This window comes from Thermobia domestica, chromosome 8 (assembly GCF_964235325.1).
Source record: "Thermobia domestica chromosome 8, izTheDome1.hap1.1, whole genome shotgun sequence".
Lineage (NCBI taxonomy): Eukaryota > Metazoa > Arthropoda > Insecta > Zygentoma > Lepismatidae > Thermobia > Thermobia domestica.
The window spans coordinates 20,083,454-20,110,550 of record NC_137461.1 but is presented as its reverse complement, the minus strand read 5'-3'; the positions used below and the strand labels follow the sequence as shown (position 1 = coordinate 20,110,550).

The following is a 27,097-nucleotide window of genomic DNA, read 5'->3' as shown; positions in this document are numbered from 1 at the left end:
CATGTGCATAGCTCTCATCCCTCAGTGAGTTCAAAATATGTCAGCTGGATCATGTAGACAGCGTTATACAGATTTTTTTGTTCTGCTGAGTGACAAATATGTCATTTCACAAATTACTAATCTATTGTTTGCATTTGGGATTTCGTCTGTTGTAAAAATGTTATCAAAGAATTTCTGCAGAGAACTGTTTTGTTCTTCGAGTTCGTTGTAAGAACACGGTTTCATAATTTTTGTGTAAGCATGTGATTTACACGGGATTTGTTTCATATTCACAGGTGCGTTAGATTGACAGGGATTGGATTCCATAGTTATAGTTTATCATTAACAGACGCAAGTTCTATTGATTTTGTAAATACAAGATGTTTCCAAAAATCTTTACAAAGGGTGTAGCCTGATAAAAGGGTGAAAAGTGTCCTTACATGGATTGCTGTGATATTTATACCAAAGGTACTTCATATTCAAAGATAATTTTGGCCAGAAAATCAACTTCAAATTCCTTCGAATTTCGAAGTTATTGTTGAAAATTTGAAAAATCACAAATTGTTCATATTTCGGAAGCGACTTGAGCTGCAAGGGTGAAACAACATAAGATTATAGTTTGCTCGAAGGGCCATACAAGAAACAGGAAACAATGTATTTCGTCCTTTAAATTTCTATCGAAAGATGTATCGAAAATATTCGAATTCAAATTTTTTTGCTTTATGTTTGAATGACCACCTTCTATTTTCCATCATACATGCAGCACCAACCTACCTATAATATACACTATGTGATCAAAAGTATCAGGACACCTGGCTGAAAATGACTTACAAGTTCGTGGCGCCCTCTATCGGTACTGCTGAAATTCAATATAGTGTTGGCCCACCCTTAGCCTTCCACTCTCGCAGGCATACTTTCAATCAGGTGTTGGAAGGTTTCTTGGGAAATGGCAGCCCATTCTTCATGGAGTGCTGAACTGAGGAGAGGTATCGATGTAGGTCTGTGAGGCCTGGCACGAAGTCGGCGTTCCAAAACATCCCAAAGGTGTTCTATAGGATTCAAGTCAGGCTCTGTGCAAGCCAGTCCATTACAGGGATGTTTTGGTCGTGTAACCACTTCGACACAAGCCGTGCAGGTGCTCGATCGTGTTGAAAGATGCAATCGCCTTCCCCGAATTGCTCTTCAACAATGGGAAGCAAGAAGGTGCTTAAAACATCAATGTAAGCCTACGCTGTGAGAGTGCCACGCAAAACAACAAAGGGTGCAAGCCCTCTCCAAGAAAAACATGACCACACCATAACACCACCACCTCCGAATTTTACTGTTGGCACTACACAAGCTGACCGATGACATTCACCGGGCATTCACCATACCCACACCCTGCCATCGGATCGCCACATTGTATACCGTGACATAACTCCACATAACGTTTTTCCACCGTTGGTTTTACGCTCCTTACACCAAGCGAGGCGTCGTTTGGCATTTACCTGCGTGATGTGTGGCTTATGAGCAGCCGCTTGACCATGAAATCCAAGTTTTCTCACCTCACGCCTAACTGTCATAGTACTTGGAGTGGATCCTGATGCACTTTGGAATTCCTGTGTGATGGTCTAGATAGATGTCCGCCTATTACACTTTACAACCCTCTTCAACTGTCGGCGGTCTCTGTCAGTCAACAGACGAGGTCGTCCTGTACGCTTTGCTGCTGTACGTGTAACTTCACGTTTCCACTTCACTATCACATCTGACACAGTGGACCTAGCGGTGTTTAGGAGTGTAGAAATCTTGCGTACAGACTTCTGACACAAGTGACACCCAATTTCTTGACCACGTTCGAAGTTTGTGAGTTCCGCGGAGCACATTATTCTGATTTCTCACGATGTCTAATGACTACTGAGGTCGCTGATAATAAGTACCTGGCAGTAGGTGGCAACACAATGCACCTAATATGTAAAACGTATGTTTTGGGGGTGTCCGGATACTTTTGATCACATAGTGTATTTGGATTATGGTTTGATACCTTAGGTGCAACTTGGTGTTATATTTTAACTAATTTTTCCCATTGGAAGTAATTGTTCAGGAATATAAATTAGAATAAGGTATCCCATGTTGTGTATATGAATATAAATATACTGGAAAATATGTATCCTGCTGCTTGTTGTCATTGATTTATAACAGTATAATAGGTAAAGTGTATTACTGTACCACAATAATGTAACAGGTAGTATAGTGGGATTATAGTTATAGTGTATTGCCTGCCACATGGAGACCATTACCCAATCTATGACATTTCATTTAGATGTGACAGATAGTAGAATAAAAGAGATTGAATAAAAATAATAAGAAGAATGCATAATGTAATTAATTAATATTCAGAATAAAAGAAACAATTGTACATATGTCAAATACTCAAATAAAACACGAAAAGAAAGAAGCATAGTTAAAATTCGAATTTGAAGATGTCGCACTACAACTAAATGGACCCTGTAAATTGCCAATAGATAATTTTAACCTGTCATACAATACCATACATTAGTTGTACTTTCTTTCTGAGTTTATACTTAATGTCCTGACGACAGCTACTCAGAGACTTCATGTCAAAGTTCTGAACGGAACGAAGTGAATCCGAAATGGTGGAAGCCGAATGAATGATTCTTGAATGATGGCTTGGTTCATAAAATCTGTCTTTTTATACTCGTAAATGTCCTTGTTTGTCATTAGTTGGCACTATATTTTTGAATCTTAAAAAGTCTAAATTCTAGTTTTCTGATAAATATTATTATTATGATACAAATATAAAGTGTTGGTTATTTTTGTTTTTCTGTTCAGTTTCGGAAAATCTGTGTATTTGTCCACCAGAACGTCACCAGATAGTTTGTTTTAACTTTTTTTTTTTAACAAACAATAGATTAGATCACAAATGCACATATCGAGGTCAGCTAGATGTTATGTTATAGCTTGTTGTGGGAAAGTTTATTTTCGAGTTCAGACAACTTTGGCCTCATGTTATTCTTATTTTTGGATGCTTTGACTATTCTCTCACCTTTCGTGTACCAAATATTCGCACTGAAAAATGTTATTTAATTGTCCATTCTGTTCCATGTTAATAATAATAAAAAAAACTTACGCACTATTAAGTTATAATTCACTTATTATATGATAATATTTCATTTTCCAGTGTATTCTTTGGTAGCGCATGGTTCTCATTCCCTAGTTAGCATTTACGCAACTCAAAAGTTGCGTTTAATTTGTGGTAATTGGCATAATAATTATAATGGCTATCTGCATTTTTTGCATTGCGATACATAAATTTTAAGGACACTCATGTAGAATGTGCCCTATATCACAATCATCTTGTTGAGGCAATTCGGAGTGATATGTCTGTACCAATTTTTTTCTTTGTTTAAAGAATTCAATGAATAGCTATTTCTAGAGACACATTCCGATCCATATATCCACAAACTTTGCGTACAGCAAAGCAAGGTAAAATAATTATAAATGCTATACTAATTACCGCAAACTAAAACGCAAAATTTTGCGTTGCGTCAACGCAAACGGCTAGGGAAGTAAATGGGCCAAATTATTAAGGAAATAAACCTTACAGTGCTGTTGGCACACGAGTGAGTACAACATACAAACAGATTCAGAAAGGTTAGGCACTGAGTATGCATGTCAGACAATATATACATAGTTATTGTCGGTAGATTTATTGAATAAATAAATCTTTTATTTCTTACAGATGTCATGTCATACTTATGTAAGTGTGTGGGGGGAGGGGGTTAGGCATTATTGTCTCATTTTGAATTATTGCATCTTCAGACGCTGCGTGCTGTTGGCTTAATTTTATCCCCCCAATATAAATTACCTAATTCGCACATTGTATATATATATATATATATATATATATATATATATATATATATATATATATATATATATATATGGGAGAGGGAGGGACATTGGTACGATTTTTACTTACCCGAGATTTTAGAACATATCATCAGCTTGAGAAACATGATTTTTTTTCCTACTTAAACTGTGATTCTTTAGCTACATTTACAATGTGCAATATTGTTTGTACTAAAGAAATAATAAACACTTCTGACCAGATACACTTGTTTATTAAAAACTAAATTCCAGTGTAACAGTTTCAACAACATAACGTTGTCTTCATCAGACTCTAACTGAAAGAGATGTCTTAGAGCGCAGTTATTTATACTAAAAGTGAAAGTCCTTGTCTGCATGGGAAGCCACCTGGGTCGGACTTCCCCGGGCGTCATCTTTCGGCAACCTGCCCTGACTTAATTACCCTCCCACCTGTGTTTATCTTTTCCAGACACACCTGTTGTTTATACTTGACAAATTGCCTTAAAACATTTTCTCTTAATCTACCTCTGATGCCTATTAGAAATAAATAACAGACTATACTACATACAACTGATTATAAATACAGCAATACAAACCATTTGTTCTCATCCAAAAGAAACTTCATAAGGAATATGGAGAGAAGAATAGAAGAAATAGATACTGAAGAGCAGAACGGGTACAACAAACAGAAGTTAAGGAAGAACAGAATTGAAGAGGAAAGAAGGAAAGGAAGGAGAAAGGAGAGAAAGGAAGAGGAGGAGAACAAATGGCACGGGATAGAGAGCATCGGGGAGAAGACAGAAGTACTAAAGAACTTACTTACAAGGAAGGGTCACGCAGTGGCTCCGCTGAGATCCGAACGAGACAATTGTGTTTGCATTTGAAATGTTATAACTAGATGAATCCCAAAGTTATACGTGCCACCGGGAGGAATATCGTGAGTTACAACATATTTTGTAATGTAAGAACTACAAAAAAATTACATGGCAGAATAGTTTGAACCGAGTCATTTGTTCGGAAACGGTTGGGTAAGTGGAAAACTCGACCAACACGTATCCCATCATTTTCAACGACAACCTTTTAGGGTAAAAAAAACTTTGTCGCAGGGTCCCCCGCAGGGTCCCAGACGGGGTCCAACTCAAAATTTACAAATGGCAAGGGGGTTAAATGGCACATCATTTGAAAGCTATTGTAAAATGAAAGAAAATGCAGCAAGTCTCGACTCTCTACAACAACCCTGTGCAAAATAACGGAGGGTCAAAATGTAAACAAAAACTTAATTGAAAAGTCCATGGTCACCCCTATAAATCGGAAATGGTGAGACTTGAAAATAGGAAGGGAGTCTGGCATTATGTTCAAAGTACAACAATTTAAGTGAAAACGTCTTGTCCCAGGGTCCCAGGTGGGGTCCAACTAAAAAAGTTTCAAATGGCAAGAGAGGTTAAGAAGCTCATCGTTTGCAAGATCTTGTTAAATGAAAGTAGATGGAGTAAGTCTCGACTTTCTACGACAACCCTGTCCAAAATTGTGGCGGGTCAAAATGTAAATAAAAGCTTAATTAAAAAACTTGAATCCAAGATGGCCGCTTAAAACCTATGCCATTCATAACAGTACAAATCTAAATCTCTATTTTTCTCTATTATGTATTTAGAAATACTAGGAAGACTAAAGAACAATTGAATTTCGATTCACTTCAACTATTATTTCATTCGGTAACAACACATATATGGTTTCTTCTTAATGCACGTTCTTCACGGTTCTCTCGACATTATTTACTTGAATATAACGAATATGCGATGAACACACAACTATGACTTCCTACTCATAGTGCAAAAAAAAAAAAAAAAAAGTTGAATACTTTGGGGTATTTTTCTAATTCTGGCATACGTAGTTCATACAGAAAGAAGTTGCTGCACCAGTAAGTTGGGGGCTCTATTGTAACGTATTCGTGATGGTTACATTTGTATGTCATTCGTTGGTTTGATCTCAATACTTCAAACAATACCAAATAAAAAAAAAATCATTTGCAAGATTGGCAAGTAGTACCAAACATATGTAAGTCATTTCAGTACATCGAACTGCGTCAAACTTTGTTGGCTTGGTACAGTATTCCAAGAAATAACATGTTTATATACAAACTCATTTTTCACGCTGGCAGCCATATTGGATTACAGATTATACTCTGATATTTTGTGGTGTGAGCTGGATATGCGTTCGATACATAGTGCGGCATTTTGAATTCAAGATGTCGCGTTTTTGAACATTTTGCATATTTTAGTCACTTACTAATCAACATTAATGCCAAATTTGTTTTCCTAGCTTCAGCAGTTTGGTATGCTTATCCTTTCGATATAGGTTTTAAGCGGCCATCTTGGATTGTTTTCCAATTTGTTTACATTTTGACCCACCGCAATTTTGGACATGTTTTGTCGTAGAAAGTCGAGACGTGCTCCATCTTCTTTCACTTAACAAGAGCTTTCAAACGATGTCCTACCTCTCTTGCCATTTGAAATTTTTTAGTTGGACCCCACCTGGGACCATGTGGGGACCCTGGGACAAGACGTTTTCACTTAAATCGTTATACTTTGAAAATAATACCACACACCCTTTTTTGTTTTCACATTTGTCTCACCATTTCCGATTTATAGGGGTGACCATGGACTTTTCAATTGTTTTTGTTTACACTTTGACCCGTCGCCATTTTGCACAGGGTTGTTGTAGAGAGTCGAAACCTGCTGCATTTTCTTTCATTTTATAACAGCTTTCAAATGATGTGCCACTTAACCCCTCTTGCCACTTGAAAATTTTGAGTTGGACCCCGTCTGGGACCCTGCGGGGGAACTTGGGACAAAGTTTTTTTACCCCAAAAGGTTTGTCGTTGAAAATGATGGCATACGTGTTGGCCGAGTTTTCCACTTACCCAACCGTTTCCGAACAAATGACTCGGTTCAAACTATTCTGCCATGTAATTTTTTTGTAGTTCTTACATTACAAAATATGTTGTAACTCACGATATTCATCCCGGTGGCACGTATAACTTTGGGATTCATCTAGTTATAGCATTTCAAATGCAAACACAATTGTCTCGTTCGGATCTCAGCGGAGCCACTGCGTGACCCTTCCTTGTTAGAAGAGGTGGTGTGAAGACGTACAGAAAAAGGAGGAAGAAGAATTTTGGAAATGATTAAGAAAGCGAAAAGTAGAACGAAGGAAATATGTGAGAAAGATGAAGGTGTAGTGTATAAAGTGATGTGTAAGGATTGTGATATGATATACATAGGGGAAACAGGGAAAAAACTTAGGGAGAGAATTAAACAACATAGGGATGATGTGAGACTTAAGAGAGAAAATAATGCCATATATAAACATGTTAAAGAAACGGGGCATGATATAGATTGGGAAATTGTAAAGGGGCTAGAAAGGGAGAATAGACCAATGATAAGGAAATGGAAGGAAGCACGAAGGATAAAGAAAGAGAAAAGTGACAAATTAATGAACTGGACAAGTGGACTGTTAATACATGATCTATGGGATAAATTATTAGAACAAATTGAAGTGAAAAAACAAGATTGAATTATTACAACAATTTATATTCATATATTTAATATTATATATAGTTTAATATTGTATATAGTTATATAGAGTTTTATATATATATATATATATATATATATATATATATATATATATATATATATATATATATATATATATATATATATATATATATATATTTGTATTGCTGTATTTATAATCAGTTGTATGTAGTATAGTCTGTTATTTATTTCTAATAGGCTTAAGAGGTAGATTAAGAGAAAATGTTTTAAGGCAATTTGTCAAGTATAAACAACAGGTGTGTCTGGAAAAGATAAACACAGGTGGGAGGGTAATTAAGTCAGGGCAGGTTGCCGAAAGATGACGCCCGGGGAAGTCCGACCCAGGTGGCTTCCCATGCAGACAAGGACTTTCACTTTTAGTATAAATAACTGCGCTCTAAGACATCTCTTTCAGTTAGTGTCTGATGAAGACAACGTTATGTTGTTGAAACTGTTACACTGGAATTTAGTTTTTAATAAACAAGTGTATATACTCTGGTCAGAAGTGTTTATTATTTCTTTAGTGAGTTCCAGAGTCGTGATGGATAGAGTTGTTTGTACTAATGTCCTACCTGGAGTAAATTACATTTTACGAAACGTCTGCAATCTGTACCGATCTTCCCCATGTGGGGGCAGATTGGTACGAGCAAAGTGAAATATCACACAGACAGTTTGATAATAGAGATAACGCAATTTTTTTGTTTTATTTTTCCATGAAATATTTTGAAATATAAGACTCTATTAAACTCAAGTATTTTAACAATTGTGCTCCCTGTTATTTCTGATTGATGAAATCTTGAATTTGATTTTTTGTTCATTTCCCTTCTCAACGTTTTATAAAATACTCAAAGGAATACTCTACTTTCTTTGGGAATCACCCTTGCACCTCCATTGCACTATATCCCATTGTACACTAACTGAATCTAAAATTGGACATTCTCTTTTATCTGACTTTGATCCGACGTTTTGTTCTTGAGTTTGTTTTTTTTTTAACATTTTTCGACAATTTTTGGATGATCAAGGTGCCGAAAGGAGGCATTTTTACTCCCAGACTGGTTCATATGTTTCGTTTTATCTCGGTGTCAAGAATCGCCGCCCGAGGTTTGTTATAATAATTAAGTTACACCCTGTGTATATAGGGCTCCATTTTATGTATTAACTTCACCCAATTCATTTAGTAACATAAATAGCTAAACTGTGAAAACGTCTTTATTAGAGAAACATTATTATTACTTCTAATAAATTTTTGTCCAACAAAATGTAGCTAAATACATATTAATAAATGAATATAGTTATATTTTAGAAATACAATTGGCACCGATTGTTCGAACACTGGTCTAAAACACACAGGAACAATCAAATATGTAAATAAAAAGCTTCAAATAAACTTGAATTATTTAAACTGCGCTATATCGATTACGCGTAACTTCTGAAACTTTTTTTGCCAATAAATTAGTAGCAGCACGAAAAACTCCTATATTATCTTATCAAATAGACCTGCATGTTAATTGCTTTACTAGCTTTATACATAATTTGAAAAGTGATTGTATTCTTTAACTGCTCTCCCTCAATAGCAACTGTATGAATGCATAATACAAAACTAATACACAGAAGAATTTTTAAAAATATTTGTAATATGACATTTCGCAGGCCGTCTTTTATAAGGGCGAACAAGGCCTATACTTTTCGTAGCTTCTTTACCAACAGTCACTATATGAATTTACTATACTGAAATGGTATGCTACAGAACAACTAAAGCCACTAATATATAAAGTGATATTTCGCATTTGTATCCTTCGAATGCAGGGCCTAAAATTCAACGAAATTACAGCTCCACACTGGTAAAAATTTTATATAGTATAGAAAAGCTAGTTTAGTCAGCATTTGTTTTGACATATAATCAGTGTTCTGTCCAGTACATCATGTTTACCTGCGATCAAAATTATTATTATTATTATTATTATTATTATTATTATTATTATTATTATTATTATTATTATTATTGTGTAGAAAAATTTTGGCATATTTAATTGTATTGTATTAAACCATAAAATATAGGAAACAAACCGGTAAGAAAAATAGTTACACTGGAAGAAAAAAGTAACTTTTTCTTACATAAGAATTTCACTCTCATTTTTCCGTGATCATCACGCTGTCTCAGTCTGTTTTCTGCCGAGGCAAATACACCGTTATACTAGGGCTGTTCCTTTGACTTCCTACCAACTTCAAAACGCCTTTCCTTTCTGGCCAGCCATTTCATAAGAGCAGTGGTTGGGCTAAAATCTTGCAACGGACCCATATTTATATTAACGTGAAGGTAATTTTTCACAGTAGTGGGAGCTAAAGACAATCTGTTATCTGTTTTCAATATGTTGTAGTCACTTATAAGTCTTTCAACATCGGAAGAAGATGGTTTCGAAGCAACAACTCGGGCTAGACTTGTTGACAGAGCATGAAATGACTGATTTCCACAGATTTTCATGAGAAGGCTTTTAGCGTCCAGACCTTTCAACATACTGCTCGATGTTCCCTCTCTATATTGCATTGCGAACTGCAAAAAATCTCTATCAGGACAAATAACTTTGTGGCGACTTAGGAATGGGTTTTCAGATTTGACAGGAATTATACTGTTTGCGATTGTATGTTGTACAGTCAAAAATTCAGATTTTTAACTGTTTATCATATGGATTTTAGTAATTTTGCACTTATTGTGTTTTTGCACTCACATTGACACATGTTGTTTTCAGCTTGCAAAAACACAGTAAGTGTCATTTCTTGAAGTAAAACCATTAAAAAACACGTAACAATATTTAACAACACTTGTAAACTCAACATGGGCCTATAATTTTGAAAAAAAAAAAAAAAAAAAGAAATATATAAAATAGGTTCATAAAAGCGATACGGGTGGGTCTAATCTACAGCATTCTACTTACTCCCCATTATCACTGTAGCATACACAAAACGATGGAAAGTAACGACGAAGGAACAGAAACAGATGTTACGTTTCTTATATTAGTAAGCGTACCTATTTTCAGGAATCCCTCCACTAGGGGCGTCGTTCTCCGCACTTAACATCGCCGGGACGCCGCCCCGCACCTTACCCGCACTTAAAATTTCCGCGTTAATACGTGAAAAGAATAAAAATACTCCGAGTTGGTGAAGTACTTCTCCACTGACAAGACCATGTACTCTTTTCCCCAACATGCCCAACTTGGCTCAAATTTACTGCGTTATAGGCTACTGCCTTGTGTACCTGTTCATACTGCTAACTGTGAGCGCGATTTCTCAAAACCGGGTAATATTTAGTCAGTAGTGGGTGCCCACACTAAGAAGTTCCTGGAGGGATCCCTGTATAATTTTACTGAGGCTTTGAATTTCAATGTTCCATATAAACATAAATATACCTAATGTCCAACGCCCAGCAACATGGAAAATATAATACCCTACGCTGCTTGTAGGCACAAAGTACCGGTAAATCAACTAGATGAGAACCATGTGTCAGGTGTCGTATCTGCAGGCATAAAGACGAGGAACATTGGCTTACTTTTTGTTTGCTTATTTCCTTCCTCTGTTCCATTTTCGTTATTGTTTCTAAAGTGATGAAATTACTTTACCGAAGACAACAATGTATCGTCACCAAACAGCGAACACTGATCTATAGACAAAAGAATTAACCCGGGCCGGCTAGCGAGATTTTTTCCCCATGCAACTTACGAACGGATAATATTTCCTGCTATGATTGGTTGTTGAGAGTCTACGGTGCTTCGGCTAAATTTTTGGCGGTTATCGATGTATGTTATCTTTGGTAGTACATATTTCTATAACGGATTCAAAGGATCGTGTAATTTTTATCTACAAAACAACATATTTCATTATATCGGAAAAGCGTAATGTCCTATTGAAACAATAGATAAACGTGCAGTTAGTTGCATATTTTAAAACTATATGAATGTAACCGAAAACGTTTGAAAACTAAATATAGTTAAAAAGTTCCTTCACCTCAAAATTGGCAATGGTTTCCCCTGCCATCTAGGAGACACCTATACGTATTAACTGTGGCTTAATGTCATATACTAGCAGTTATATGGAATTGAGTAACCCATTGCATAATGAATGTATTGAATCAATAAGACTTAGTTTGACACACTAAACGCGTTTAAATACATAATCCGAGAAAAGTAAGGTACTCACATTAATACCACTCCACACTTTAAGAATTACAGTTCCACACTCCTTTCCTACAGTTCCACAAAGTGTGGAGTACTCCACTCAATTTTAGGCCCTGTTCGAATGAGTCTTAATCAACACTAAAAGTATGTATTCATTGTATAGGAGTGTGCCATATAAAAGAATAAAGAAAATCGTTTATCTATATTTGATGTGGTTTCGCAAGGGCGCCTTACATAAAGGGTGCAGTGTACCCTTCACAGGTTCTTTACCAACAGTAAAAGTATGTATTCATTGTACAGAACTGTGCCATACAGAAGAATAAATGAAACCATTTATATTTGATATGGTTTCGCAAGGGCGCCTTACATAAAGGGCACAGTCTACCCTTCACAGATTCTTTACCTACAGTAAAAGTATGTATTCATTGTACAGAACTGTGCCATACAGAAGAATAAATGAAACCGTTTATATTTGATATGGTTTCGCAAGGGCGCCTTACATAAAGAGCGCAGTGTACCCTTCACAGGTTCTTTACCAACAGTAAAAGTATGTATTCATTGTACAGAACTGTGCCTTACAAATAAAACCGTTTATATTTGATGTGGTTTCGCAAGGGCGCCTTATATAAAGGGCGCAGTGTACTTATCACAGGTTCTTTACCAGTAACAACTCTAAGAATTTATTATACATAAAACTCGTACCTTTATTTATAATGTGATGTTTCGGAGGGCGCACCGGGACATGTCCCGGTGGGCCAGCACGGGCCTGTTTACGACATTGGGAGGCGGGCAAATTTCAGACTTATTCTGGCGGACATCAATTTCATCTTACTTTCCTTTGTGGCAATCAGACACAAATCATCACATTTCTCCCGAAAAAACACATTTCAAATCGGATTATTGGGGGGGGGGACAACTTCCCAGCTCCAAGATTGGAGGGTGACTTGCCCCCCTCATCCCCCCGGGATTTGCGCCAGTGGGTACAAACTAAATACGTGATGGCTTATGCTACAAAAACTACAGTGCAGAAACACTAGCCAACTTATACTAGGTAGCTTGTAAAAAGCGAGAATTCTATCTAACCGAATAAGGGCAGGAGAGTAACAAAGGGACTCGTGTGATAGTGCAATGGGTGTCCATGGGCAGCAGGTATATCTCTACACATAAACGAGAATGACATAAAAACACATGGCATGCCTTTACGAAACTTCTATGATCACTTTGTACACTGCTTTCACATAACACTTCACTTCATCATAGTTCCTTATGGCGTATGAAGCATGACATAGTAAAGATCATATTTTGCATTTCGTATTTCTACCTTGTACTCGTGAGAGATAAGACCCCGATATGTTTCGAGTAGTTATACATTGATCGTACAAAATAGCATAACATATTTCTTCCGTAAATTTTACAAATCGATATTTACCTAAATGGGACAGCATTACAGGCCATAACGTTACACCAACGCACATGATAAAAATTTTAGGCACCAACGTTATTGAGGATGTGAAACGGTGCAATGCGAGGAAAGGTGAATTTAGGAAAGCTATGCGAATTACGTTTTTCTTTTGTTTGCTTGAAAGGTATTTCCATTTATAATCATAGATGTCAGTGTAAGTGGTATGTGGATTTGATGGATATAGTTACCACGTCCGCATTAAAATATTTTCGTTATTTCAGATTATCGCATAACATATAAACTTCAAGCAGCATAGTATAAACTGTGTTGATTTGTGCATTATCTACATTAATTATGTAACTTCCAACTGGTACGTAAATTTGCTTTTTAATATAATTTAAGTACGTGGCCTAGACCTAGTTTCCGCCTGCAATCGTTACGTCAACAATTTATATTTTTATTTATCGTAATCAATTATTTACCTGTCCCCTGACATGACAAGTGACAGTGCTGTATGATATTTCCTTTTCATAATGTAATGTAATGGTCAAATTACATGTACAAAATTTCTGCAAGAATTTTGAGGGTCATGGGAAACAAGTGCAATCCATTAAATATTTCTGTCATTTCACTCCCCTCTGTAATCAATTTATCCTGAAAGCTTTTAATCAGTTTATTCATTCACGAGCCGAGGTATTTATATAGTGTATTGTGAAGTATGAATCCTGGTGAAGAATAGGTCAGTATGAAAAGTGAAATTTCGCAATCCAAACGTAATAGTCAAAAGAAAGCTGACTGCCTAAGAAGTCTGAAATCAGTTTGTTTCGCCATCCTTAAAAGACACTTGCAAAGAAATAAAACATCCATGCTAACTCATTTTATGGGGGTCGCATTTATATTCATGAAATATAAACGGCATTTATTCCGAAGTTGGACGTCCGCTTTCGCCAGGATTTTTCGCTATCATCTCCTTTCCACTTTTTAATGCAATTTGTTATTAATCCGTGCTGTTCACAAACTTAAAAGATTGTGCTCGTTATTAACGTACTGCTTAACAAACGTTAAAACTGTTAGTTCACAGCCCTTGTACATCCGCCATGTTGATAACATATATACTCGTTACTTCCCACAATGCAACTGTTCAGTTACCTTGCGCCAGTGGCGTAGGGAAGGGGGGGGCCCGGAGGGGCCGGGCCCCCCCCCAAAGAGGTCCGACAATGTACTTTGGTGCTGTGATGTTTGTAATTTTTTATATATTTTTATGTTTATATATTTTTTGTTTGTAATTTTTCTATATGTAGCTATAACAGCACTTGCCCCCCCCCCAAACACACATCCTGGCTACGCTACTGCCTTGCGCCAATTAGTTCCCTCCGCTCGCCGTATAATCCCATGTTTATAACCGCATATATATAACAAATAAACAGATTTTTCGAGACCCTTATATATTATCAAGTACACAAACGATCAAATTATCCATATCTTCCCTGTAAATTTTCAAAATTTTGCTGGAAACGGACGTCCAACTTTGGAACTTAACCCATATAAACTCGTAGCGGGAAATGTACTCATACTAGTTGCAGTAAGGATGCAGATTCACTTTCGGAAAACTGAGTACAAATCACGAACAAACTTAAAGACTCACCAACTTGCGCTAGGTAGCCACTCAAATGGTAGCGTGGGAGTCCGTCTGTCGGAAGCAGGCGTGTCAGTTATGATAATTGTGAGTGTACACTACATATGACAAGATGACAAGATAGATATGAAATGTTGACATTACTCGAGTAGACGGTTCTACCAAATTTTGACACATTTCTTACACTTTCAGGTTATGTTAGAGCTTTATATTTCTTTTAGCAGGGCATCACTAAGTAAGGACCTCCATTTTTACTTGCCAATTGACTTTAGGAGGGTTCTGTAGAAAGACAGTGCGGACGGATGGCATTGAAAACTACAGTGGAAGAAACAAGAACCAATTTGTGCTAGGTGCCCACTGAAAAGCACGAATGCTATCTATCCGAGTTAGGGTAGGAGAGCAGCAGGGGGACCCATGGATATGCGTCTGTACGGAGCAGGCGCGTCAGCGACGGGTGGTATACGCATAAACGAGGATAATGGAAGAAAGCACTTACACATACAATACTTTCATTGTCACTCCAAGTTCATTTCAATTTGCATTGAAAGTAATCACTTATATTCACTCTCTCATTCCTTCTTGAAAAATGTTTCACACCGTATTTTACCTGTAAATTTTCTATTTAGTAGAACCATCTGTTCGAGTGAACCCGAAATTTTTACCAGTTCTTTCTTTTTACAATGTTGAGGAACTTCAGAAACGGTATTCTCCTTAGTTAAGTAATTCCTTGTTAAATATGTAATGGACTAGGAAGTATATGAAGTTCTTTTTCCTGTTGTAGCTTGGGAGAACTTCTTTAACACTTCTCCACGTTCGTTTAATCGTGTTCGTGTGATTACCTGTTGCCGCATTTACAAAGTTGCGGTTCACCGTGAGATGGTTGTACCCTTTATTTGATAGATTTTTGTACGGTGACCAACCACTGTGTCTATTGTTCACGAAAGTCAAGAAATTTAGCTCTTGGGTAACTTTTTTTTTTTTTTTTTTTTAATCTGTACAAGTATAGACTGAAAAATTTTGTTCTATAAACGTCAAAATTCACCACCAAAAACGTATGTAATCGGCTTTAGTCGCTAACCAAATCGCAAGCAAACACGCTTGTGTCGCTTGCATGAAAATTCGGCCCAATTTGAACCCAAATTCGCTCTTGAGAATGTTACGAAATTGTGTGGTTTGGTAAAGAAAAAGTCATGAAATTTCATTTGGGAATTTTAGTAGACAACCTGCCAACAGTCTGTACCAACTGTTGTACCTGGTTCGATACATTGGTCTATTAGGCACAACAGGGTACGTTCTTTTCTCTTCGGTACTGGGATTAAAAATGATATTCCACTTTCTTTAATCCACTGTTCGTTAGCTATTCTCTGAACATAATATTTTAATTTTTCCGAATTTACGTTCGTCAATTTCTGCTCTCTTCCCCTATATCTCAAATTTTACAATTGTTACCTGCAGCGTACTCTGCCTGTGCGTGTAAAACAACCTATTCCCAATCTATTAATGTATTTTTTAGTTATATGATACTCTTCTTCAATTTATCTGCAAGTTGTACCCTTTATTAACTCATAGATAACAATTAGCACATCCAGAAGTAATACATGGGTGTTTTAAAACCATGATTGCCCTCTTATATTCTTTTCTCTGCACCTTTTCACTGACAATTTCTTTCTTACTTCACGGCTCAATTTACCGCAATACCATGTTAACACATCAACTGGTTCACTTTTTTTTATGTCATGTCATGTACTCGTAGCATTTCTCATTCTTGAGTAACTAACAAAAATTTTAATCTTTTTATTATTATTATTATTATTATTATTATTACAACCTAGGAATATGAGTAATTGAAGATTTGAAATTTCTTGAACTCCTAATGTTTCATCTTTTCCCATGTCAGGTAATTCGAATTGCTGTTTTAATTTTCCTTGATATTCGAACACATCAGTCAGTTCCGCCATACTTTGTCGCTGTTTTAAGATACTATCATCTCTGCCAGTACATTACTTCAGACAGCTCACTGAAACTAGTCGGACACTTTTTGGATACTTCAATCTTAAAGGATCACGACATGCAACACTGCCTGTTATCTCTTCCATGTTTAATAGTACCTTCTTATAGATTACAAGTGCAGATTTCGTATTCGATTTTTACGCATGTTAAGATCCACATATAGGCTATTCCAATTTCGTATGTGTTCCTCTTTCGAAACAAAATTCATATTTTTTCCGTGATTTTTTGAGAACTGTGCCCCCATAAAATGGAATAGTGCTAAAATATCAACTCAAAAGTTAGCTAGGAAATAGTATACATATCTCATGATGTGCTGAGTAGGCAGAGGTGCATTGATACTATAATGTAAGCATAAGTATCATGTAGCTAGTCTGAATTAATGTAGCAGCGTCACTCAATAACAATTATTAGTGCTTAAAAAGGATACTATTAGCAAGAGCTCCTTTGGTACCGCAACCCTCAGTTATTCACCGTGTGTCACTCTTTCTGGCTTCAGCATTCCACAGTGAGCTGCAAAAGCTATCCCTTAGTGCAAGCATACATAATAGAGGTAGAAAGTCACTGATAGAATAACAGTTAAGACCGCAACGGTTTAAAACAGGCTAAGGTTATGTAAATGGCAGGGAAGTTCATTTGTCCCCTCCCACATTACTTTTCTTACACTACAACAGTTATGTTGACGTAGCTTACCGAGGAATATCCTTGCTTTATCTTTTTTCTGCGGTACAAGCTAAATTATAGGACAGGCCACGGATCCGGTTTGGAGGATAAAATGATCTTAGTCCAAGTGTTCAGTTCATGTACTGTTAATCATTGCTTATAGTTGGTGTGTGATCTGAAAGTAATTACTTTGAGAAAATGTGGCACTAAATTCCTTGCACATGAGCCATTTTTTTTTTTTCTGACAATGATGGGAAATTGTAGACCTGTAGAAATTGTATGTAGGTTGTAGACCTGTAGACTGTTTTCCCTCCCGTTACGAATGGGTCTCGTATTAGCCGAATATTTCAAGTCCAAAATAACGCAAAAGAGAGAGAAAGATGTTTTGTTGTTTAAAGCTCTTCACTCAAATAGCGTCTTCCAATTGTTCAAAGTGGGAAGGGGACCAGGGTGAAGAGCTTTCCTCTGGCGTGTGGGGTCTCTGGTTCGACCCCCAGCCGAGTAAGCTTGTGGTGGACAACATCGTGTCCGTGGGTTTTCTCCTGGTACTCCCGTTTTTTTCCCCACTTTCTTATTCCACCAATTCTTCCATCATCATTCACTTCCTTTAATCGTCGTCTCCCTTAGCCTAAACGGTATAATCATGAGATGTTATACGGACAAATTTCATTTAATTCGCAGACATTAAGTTACTTTCATTGACGCAAACCTATCGACCTGTCAGTCGTGGTTTGAATACCGCTGATGGTAGGGTGTTAGGTATTGTATTATTCTCATCAACGAATGAATATTAGACCCATCCTCACTAACAATCATTGTATTATTACATTAATTTTTTAGCATTTCCTTTGTCTTAAAGACCATTAGATATAAAACTAGAAAATATGTAAGTTAAATAGATTGTTACTGGGGGCACAAGTGTATGTATCAGTACAGGGTTACTTCTAATATATACAAATACTTCCGTTGAATAACACACGATGTGCCAAATATAAAACTTTAGTGGAATTTTTTTATTCATGGATTCCCTTATCTCCAAAGAATTTCTTATAAGAAACCCAATCCATGGTTAATGATTCCATAATCTTCTATTGGTGTAATCTATATCGCTCATGTTTCTAATGGGCGAAAGACACAATCTTAGTTTTTTAGTGTCCAAATTTTCTTGTATGTAATCGCTTTTGTATTTACGGTGGTCGGGAGTCTTCCGAGCCTTTTTGGTACGAATGGATTAAAGCCTTGGTAAACTTTAGGTAAATAATAATGAAGCATTGATTGTAAAAGTTTATAGTTTGTCTTTCTTATAACTTATGTAAACTAACTTGTTAAAACATCGAAAAAGGTCACCGAAAATCTACCAGAATTTTTTACAAAAGATAGAATAGTGTAAAAGATTTTGGGTCTTATGCAGAGTCGTTCTGATGCATTGTTAGTGCCATACTAGAGTTCAACTAACATGTTTCCTACAGTAGTCAGGTCTTTAGTATGATCCTAATCATACGTCAAAATGACTCTGCATAAGGCCCCTTATGTCTTATACCGTGTGTTTTTCGAACCCCACACCGAAACCGGCGTGGTGATGTGATCCAGAATTTGGAGGCAAGATTGTGCGCTGCGAGGATTGATCTTGCAGGATGATAGGCGCACGCGCTAACACCATCAAACTCAACCCTCAACCTCCACCTCGTGGTTCGAAGTCCACGTTAATCCTTTTAAGTTGTAGTACCTATATATAGGCACTAAAGTAGTGTCTTCATTATTCGATTAAAAAAGTATGATTTAAGCTTTCTACTTCGTTTTTTTTTTTTTTTTTCTCAAGTCTAGGGGCATTGTAGAGCACGTTACGTATGGTTTCACGTCTTTCTGCATCGAGACATAGGGGATGATGACGGAATAACTTAAAAAGAACTTTCTTTTTGTTAGTCCTATTTTCATTATTTTTTGGTGGGCTTACTTTTATACCTAGAAGTCTGAAATTTTGCACACACATTCAGTGCACCCCTTACTATATTTCAGATTTTTTTCAGATCTCTGCGTTAAAACAGGAGGGTCCAGAGGGGTAAAAAGTAAAAAAGGAGAAAGAAAAGGAAAAGGCAAATTTCTTTAACAAAAAATCTCTTTTTTACACGATTTTCCCGCCTCAGATATATGATGGAGATATTTGAATCAAGCCGTTTGAAAGGCTGTTCTATTGTGAAGAGAATTAGGTACGAACCATGATCCTACGATAAATAGGGATGATGATGTAGCTGTTTGACTAAAAATCGATAATTTACCTAAAACAAGCCAGAACTTAAAAGAGTTAATGGTAAGACCTGTCCTTCGTAACCTTGGCCTTGTATAAGGACGCACAGCACACCTCAAATAATCCTACGTTCACTGCCAGCGGCCCTCTTTCTCTGTTGTTCTGCGGTTGCAAATGAGTCCAGTCGTAGTTGCGAAATGCACAGAGTCACGTAAAGTTGAATATTTCATATATTTTGTAAGCATAATTAATATGATACTTTAGTACGTAGTCCCTTGTCTGGGCTGAATACTTATTGCATCTATATGGTCGCTCTTAATTGGTCTTTCCAGTAATTATTTCCTTATTATAATTTCTTGTAACTAGAAGATCAAAGTTACCAGGTCCTAATTGTAATATTTTTTTTTTCCTAAAACTGTCTTTGCATGTTTTTGAATTAACCGTTATTATTTTGATATATTCTTCAACAAGATTTTTGATATATTCTTCAACAAACAAATAGATCTGTAGGAACCAACTTCAGATAAATCTTTGTCTGGTCCTTTGGACAGTATGCTTAATCTCGATATTTTCCAAGAGTCTGGGAATTTTTGTTCTTTTAAAAGCCAGTTAAAAAGAGTTTTGTTAAATAGGGGATCCAAATATCTCTTGTTTTTTTGTAGATTTCATTTTTAAGGCCATCTATTCGTGGCACGTTTTTATTCTTCAATTTTCCTATCTTAGTCTTATCACTATTACAATTTATTTTAGTTTATAATAATGATATTTATTTTTTAAGTATTCTGATATTGGAGTGGAACAAAACTTTAGTGGTCTTAACTCCATGACAAGATCAGAAGAAATTCAATATTATATATAGAATAAAACTTACTTATTTAACTATACTTCCCCTAAAATATACGCCTATTATTAATTACTCTATAAGTTAGCTATCCTATTTTGGAACTTGCCCACACTCTAGTAACCTTGTCCTTATGTTAGCAATCCTAAATTCAGTTTTGTAATATCGTCATCTGAACTGATGTATGATAAAACAAGTATATGTTGGAATAGGGTATATATGTTATTAAGAGCCGCGGTTTCATTGTCTGTAAGGAGTATATCCACCAACAAGGTGACCTGGGTTAGATTATCGGCGAGGAAATTTATTTTGTTAACCTACCCACTTTCCAAAACAGCTCAGGGTTCATAAAACGTCTGCACGATGGGTAGCGAGGGAAACTGTGGGATAAAGATGTGTAATAAGCAGGGTTGGCTGGTTTAAACCAGCTGGTTTTTTTCAAAAAAAACCAACTGGTTTAAACCAAAAAACAAAAAAATGTTCGTAAAAGTATAAGTGTTTGTAAAATCTTGATGAATACACATTTGTGGGTTATCACGTTTCACTCCCGTATATTATTCGTATTATATTCAGACATAAATTCCCCATTCATTACTCAAAAAGATTATACTACAAAAGCAACTTTTTTTTATAAGTTTATAAATGTTTATTTTGTGATTTTTTGTAGTTATTATTATTGTTATGTAATTACAATCGAAGAAAAATTCTAAATATTGTTTCGTTTCAATGTTTACTATTGATAAAATACATCGAAAATGCCGTACTTTTTGTGTGTGTGTGTGGGGGGGGGGGTCATACAGACCCCAAGAGAGGCATTTAGTGAAATAAGTATCTTTGGTATCTATTTATGTATAAATGAGTCTGAGCCAAAGTGGACTCAAATAATTCGTATCTTTATTCACTTTTCTTATTGATATGCAGATTAAGTCGGTGTATTTCTTTAATTTGGACCAATAAAAGTCGTTGTTAACTAACTTGAACTAAATTAGTTCTTCTGTACTCCGTTGTACTTTGAAATTGTTCATATGTAATTCTGTGTAATGGTTTCACTTGTGCAACTGTTTATCTTTTTGTCCTTCTGAAATAACTCTTGACAGTTATATTAAGAAGCATGTAAAGATCAGTACAACGTATTTTTTTCATCAGGATTCCTTCGTGAGTGAGTTGGCAGACGTATCGCATTTGTGGCCAATTAGTCCTGGTTCCGAGTTCAAATGGAGGACAATTTCTCTCGGATGTAACTCGAGAAACGGTTTTTATTCCGCTTTAAGCTTATGTGACCCCTTCCAGCATAACCCGGTTGTTGCATAATAACAGCAAGGCGAAACAAACTTATTTCTGTCCATATATGATATGAATATATAGAGCAAATTATTTAAACCATAAAAACCTGGTTTAAACCAAAAAAAAACCTGGTTTAAACCAAAAAAACCGGTTTTTTTTTGTTTTTTTAAATAAAAACCATGGTTTTTGCCAACCCTGGTAGTAAGTGTGCAATCTGATCTCCACTCTGCCCTTGGGCCTTTTCCTATGTACGTCATTAATACTTTCAATTTTCAAAACCAAGAAGTATATTCTTAAAAAAATTACAGTGTTCTTCAACGAGTCAATGATCAGGAGAGCTGATGTTAAAAACTATGATTCAGAAGCCGAAGCAACATGTTTAGAAACTGAGAAACGGGTAGTTATCTATTCTGATTCCTAAATATTTACAATACCTTTGTTTAGCTATTGAATCTGTACTAAGAAAAAGATAATTTACCTAAAAAATTCTTTATAGAATTCTGTGTGATTTCTCAACAAAATCATCACAAGCATATTGCTGGTTAATTTATATTCATTTGCTTACCTTTTCATTTCAAATTACCCTTCTTAGTTCCCGGCGTAAGCATACTGGAGCTTATAGTTTCACTCTAGGTATATGTATCTCTGTGTGTGTGAGTTCCTTCATGGCTAAGCAGTTAGCGTACGCGCCTTTGGCGTAGAAGATCCGGGTTCGATTCCGGCATATTCATGTAGTTTGGATCCCACGTTAAGCTGTAGGTCTGTGTCTCATATAGTCTCGCTGCTGAAAGGGACACTAAATTAAAAATCAAATAAAATCTGTGTGTGTGTGTGGTACTTTATTTCTCGGTAAGTACTGGCCAGGTTAGAACCTAATTGAATGGGTAAATAGCCCATGCTCTGAGCAATAAAATCTGTTATATTTTGTGGCCGAGGTCTGCCAAGGACAGGATTGGCTCGCCTTGTATGTTGTACTTCATTTCTTGGTAACTATTGGCTGGATCTAAAGGAAATTCGGTGAGCAAGTAGCCTATCGTCTAAGTAATACAGATCTCTATATTTGGTGGCCGGGCTCTGTTAGAGACAAACCCAGGCTCACCTTTTATGTAATACTATTTCTCGGTAACTACTGGTCGAATCTAAACTAAATTCGATAGGGAAGTAGTCCATTGTCTATGAAATAAAGCTCGCTATATTTGGTAGCCGGGCTCGGCAAGGGTTAGTTTCGGCTCGACTTGCCTTGTATATTGTACTTGGTCAGACCTGAATCCAAATCAGTGAGCAAATAGCCCATAATCTAATGAATAAAATTTGTTATAATATAGCCGAGCTTGGCTAGGGACAGGCTAGGTTGTACAACAGAGATTATGTGCCACAGTTTTGCACGCCGGCGACCAGCTTGTATGGTACCAAGGATGGTAACATGGACAAGGTTTATTGTATAACTATTTTAATATATATTAAATGCTTGTTCTTTAATGATTTTTGTATTTTCATTTTTTATAGGTGTTTGAGTTCGACGTTTGTTTGTGTCCACGAACTGGCATGATGGTAGGCATAAGTACTCCGCTTGGGAACCTGAAAGGGTTTGCGTCCAGTCGGCCGCCACTGGTTGTATTTACTTTATGCCTAACAGCATTTGCTATTACCACTCTATCACTGGCATACTTCATTAAACATAATGATTACATTCCAAATCCAGATGTACACCTGGTAAGTGTAGTACTGTATATGTAATGGAACTCCTCAATATTTAGAATCGTATTTTATGCTTATTTTTTTATATTTACTATACACATCAACCTTTCGTCCGTCTCGAGTAATTTCCATGGGGTAATGTATGTATCTAAGTTTCTAATTATAAAGTGTGTATCTTGCGTGTTGGCTGAGCTCTTTTTCAAGTTACTCTTCTCCAACGCTCAAAGGAAACACGTATATGTGTAGAACTGGAGCTTTTCTGCATGTGTCATTCGATACATATCGGTTTGAGATCTACCAGGAAGAGTAATGTAAAAAGGAAGGTTATCATAAGCACGTAAGCGGTTATTTTACACATTGCGTCATTTGTTTTCACAAGGAAGCAGGTGCGGTGGTTTTGGAAGATCGCTAATGATCTTGTGATGGGTGTGGAGATTTGCCAGCATTAGCTACTTACAAATCAGTATCTTCAATTAATATAAAATATATACTAACAATATTGAGCAGAGGTTATTGTTAAACAAAATTGTACAAGTAGTAGTTTTATTGCTTCGAAAGTTATACCAAAATCATAGTATATCAAAAGGTGTTTGCGGAACTGTCAGAATCTGTGGGGATGTCAGTCAGAAAGGAAATCCGTCCCAATGTTAACACATATATCACGTCAAAAATGCTGTAATTGTAGAGCAGGTTAACAGTAATTAACTACTTAGTGTTTTAAGATTACGTTTTTGATAATCCATACTTTTGAAAACATATCCAATGCTGTGAACATTTCCTAATCCCAATGTAAGTGAAACTGTAATAGAAACTGCATGTAATCGTTAGAATGTGGGTTTCGAGTCTTCCGGTTGATGTTTAAATTTTTTAGCTGCTATTTTAGATGCATTGCTCTGAAGTGTATTACTGAAGAAGGTCGTACATGGACCAATTCATATGAACTCTTTGGTTATATGGTACAGAACTTCCACTTCAACCGGAAAAAAAGTATCAATTTCGTTTAAATGGAAACTATACGTATTATTACGTATTTGTGAAAAAATGTTCCGCCAAAACAACTGATATTCAAAAATGACAAGTACAATTTATAAATTGAAGCCAAAATAAAAGATAGTCAATTTCATAGCTCCACTGTTCAGCCGTGAAGACTGGTAGAGTTATAATTCTTGTTTATTGCATGTTCAGATGGATGTGATGAAACTATATTTTGTATAGTTTGGTTTGGCAGTGAACAAATTAATGTCCATTTATCCGAAAGGTCGATGTTTGCGATTTTTTTTTCCGTGAGCACTTCTGGTTCGAATTTTAACATTCTGTTTTCACAGTGTGGAAGCTCTAGTTACCCACTTTCTGAAACAAATTTTGTATCGTCTCTGTAGGCAACTGTTTTCTTAACAAAAATTCGAGAAATTGTCAAATTCTCAAAAACCACCATTTTTTTTTTTTAAATGAAATTTTGTCGGGTTTTTTTACTTTTACATGTATAATCCAGGGTGTCTATCGGTCACGAAAGTCACGAGTCATGGAAAAGTTACGAAATCATAGCACAGTCATGGAAGTCAAGAAAAAGTCACGAAATTTAGCTTTTGGGTCACGATTTTTTTCTGTACAAACATAAAATATAGACTGGAAAATTTTGTTCTGTAAAACGTCAAAGTTCACTTCACCAAAAATGTCTATGGTGGGCTTTAGATGCTACCAAATCGCAGTCAAAGCACGCTTCTATCGCATGCATGAAAATTCGGCCCAATTCGCTCTTTAGAATGTTACTAAATTTTATGGTTTGGGAAAGAAAAAGTCACGAACTTTCATTTTGGAATTTTAGTAGACACTCTGATAATAAGCACACCAGAGCTCATTATCGATCAGTGCTTCACGAATTAATTACAGTCTTTTGAAGTAAGCGAATTTTCTTTTAAATGTGATGTCCCAATTGCCAACACTGGAAACAATAAAACGGCGAAGTACCTATTATTATTATTATTATTATTATTATTATTATTATTATTATTATTATTATTATTTTAATCAAAGCACACTCTCAATAGTCACAAGATACTTTTTTTCTTTTCATGTGCTCTGTTGGAAACCTGTACCCTGTTGAAAGTCAGTGTAAAAACATGAACAGAAGTTGAACTTCACGTAATTCACAATTTATTGATATTTCTGCAACCCGCAACTGGCTATCGTAATATTGTTTATTGTTTTTGCTTTCAGGATTGGAATAAATTCCTGACACGAGTAGCTGAAATAGATCTGTGTGTGTCGTACGATGAAAGTCCCGACATTTACCTTTTCCGTCAGCCTCGAGCGGTGATTAACAACTCTCGAGTGCGGGAAGACACTGAAACGACTGGCGTCACTTCAACAACTGATGTTACATATTCAACGTCAACCAGTGAGTTTGATTCGCGTGATGCCATTGGAAATGTGTCCATTGCCGTGAGAGCTTCATGGAGTCTTGTCCATGAACTCAACAGTTTGCCTCATAATATGACTACTATATCTGGCATGTTGGATGCAAAACAACTCAGATTAAATGGTAAGTTTAGCCTTTGTTGTTATTTTATTATAATCTATAGAAATATAACGATTGTTACCTTCTAGGTAATTGATGGTATCACTCATGGTCTTCTGTCATTTGGGTGAGGGATTACCTACTTTCTTTTTGCAATATATTTTACTGAATGGGACGGTTTTAGTATTTTGTATTAATTAATTTGAAAGAAGTAAGAAAAAATGTCCGTTAAATTATTATTTGATTGATAATAAAATTGACCTAATTACCCCTTTTTGTTTAATCATAGTGAGATATTTTTAAGAACTCTTGCTATTTCTCTTTCTGGGTCACAATACACGTTGAAATACTAGCAACTATATTAGTCTATAGTAATATAACATCTAAGAAAACAACGAAAAGTCATTGATTGGAAAGCACTCACTACCTAATTATCTCGGAAGTATGAACATGCCAAACTAAATACACCGTATTTTGCCGGCATGAGAGACTTAACCCATTTTGTGTATTCTGTTTTAAGCAAAAATATTTGTACTGCATATTATAAAGTTTATATACGAGGAAGAATTAGAAACTAAGGTTAGAAGGCCGATATTTCTGGAGTTTTCTCTATTGTAGAAGAATGAGGAGTGGATGGTAATTTTAATACATGGGTTGACAACTGTAAAGTTTCGGTCACCCGCCACGTACGATGCTAGTTGTAGGTAAACACAAATGGCGACTCGTTTGGAAAAACGGGCTCGCGAAGTAGTCCGCTCAGGTATTCAATTTCTGTATGGGCGAAACATGTAACCGCGGCTGAAATTTACCGGCAGCTGGTAGATATTTACGGAGAGACTGTAGTGTATCGTCAGCATGCCGTAGAATAGGTCGAAAGTTTGTGGGTAGCAGAGAAAATGTCACCGACGAGGAGCGCAGTATTTGACCCAGCAGAGCATCAACAGATTTGAATACAGCTTGCGTGGAGGTCCCTGCAGCTCGGACTTCGCTCCAAGCAACTTTCACCTGTTCCCGCACTTAAAGGAGTACCTAGGAGGCTGTCACTTCGCTTTAGATGAGGAAGTGAGATCCTTCGTGATAACGTGAATGAACACGGAAGGACAGGCTTGCATTGTGTGACAACGTCGCAGATAAAGAACCATAGTACCAATTCATTAAATAGTTACATCGATTCTTTCCAGACGACAAGTAA

General features: G+C 36.2%; 1 protein-coding gene across 1 annotated transcript in view; it reads left to right on the top strand.

Annotated features, from left to right (window-relative positions):
- Positions 1–13,220: 13,220 nt before the first annotated feature.
- Positions 13,221–27,097, top strand: part of LOC145692757 (transmembrane protein 248-like) — a 30,158-nt gene continuing 16,281 nt past the window's right edge. The window contains exons 1-3 of the mRNA XM_081768201.1: positions 13,221–13,383; positions 23,196–23,402; positions 25,605–25,929. Of these exons, the coding sequence (XP_081624327.1) occupies positions 23,235–23,402; positions 25,605–25,929 (493 nt within the window). The 5' untranslated portion in view covers positions 13,221–13,383; positions 23,196–23,234. The remainder of the gene's footprint in view (positions 13,384–23,195; positions 23,403–25,604; positions 25,930–27,097) is intronic.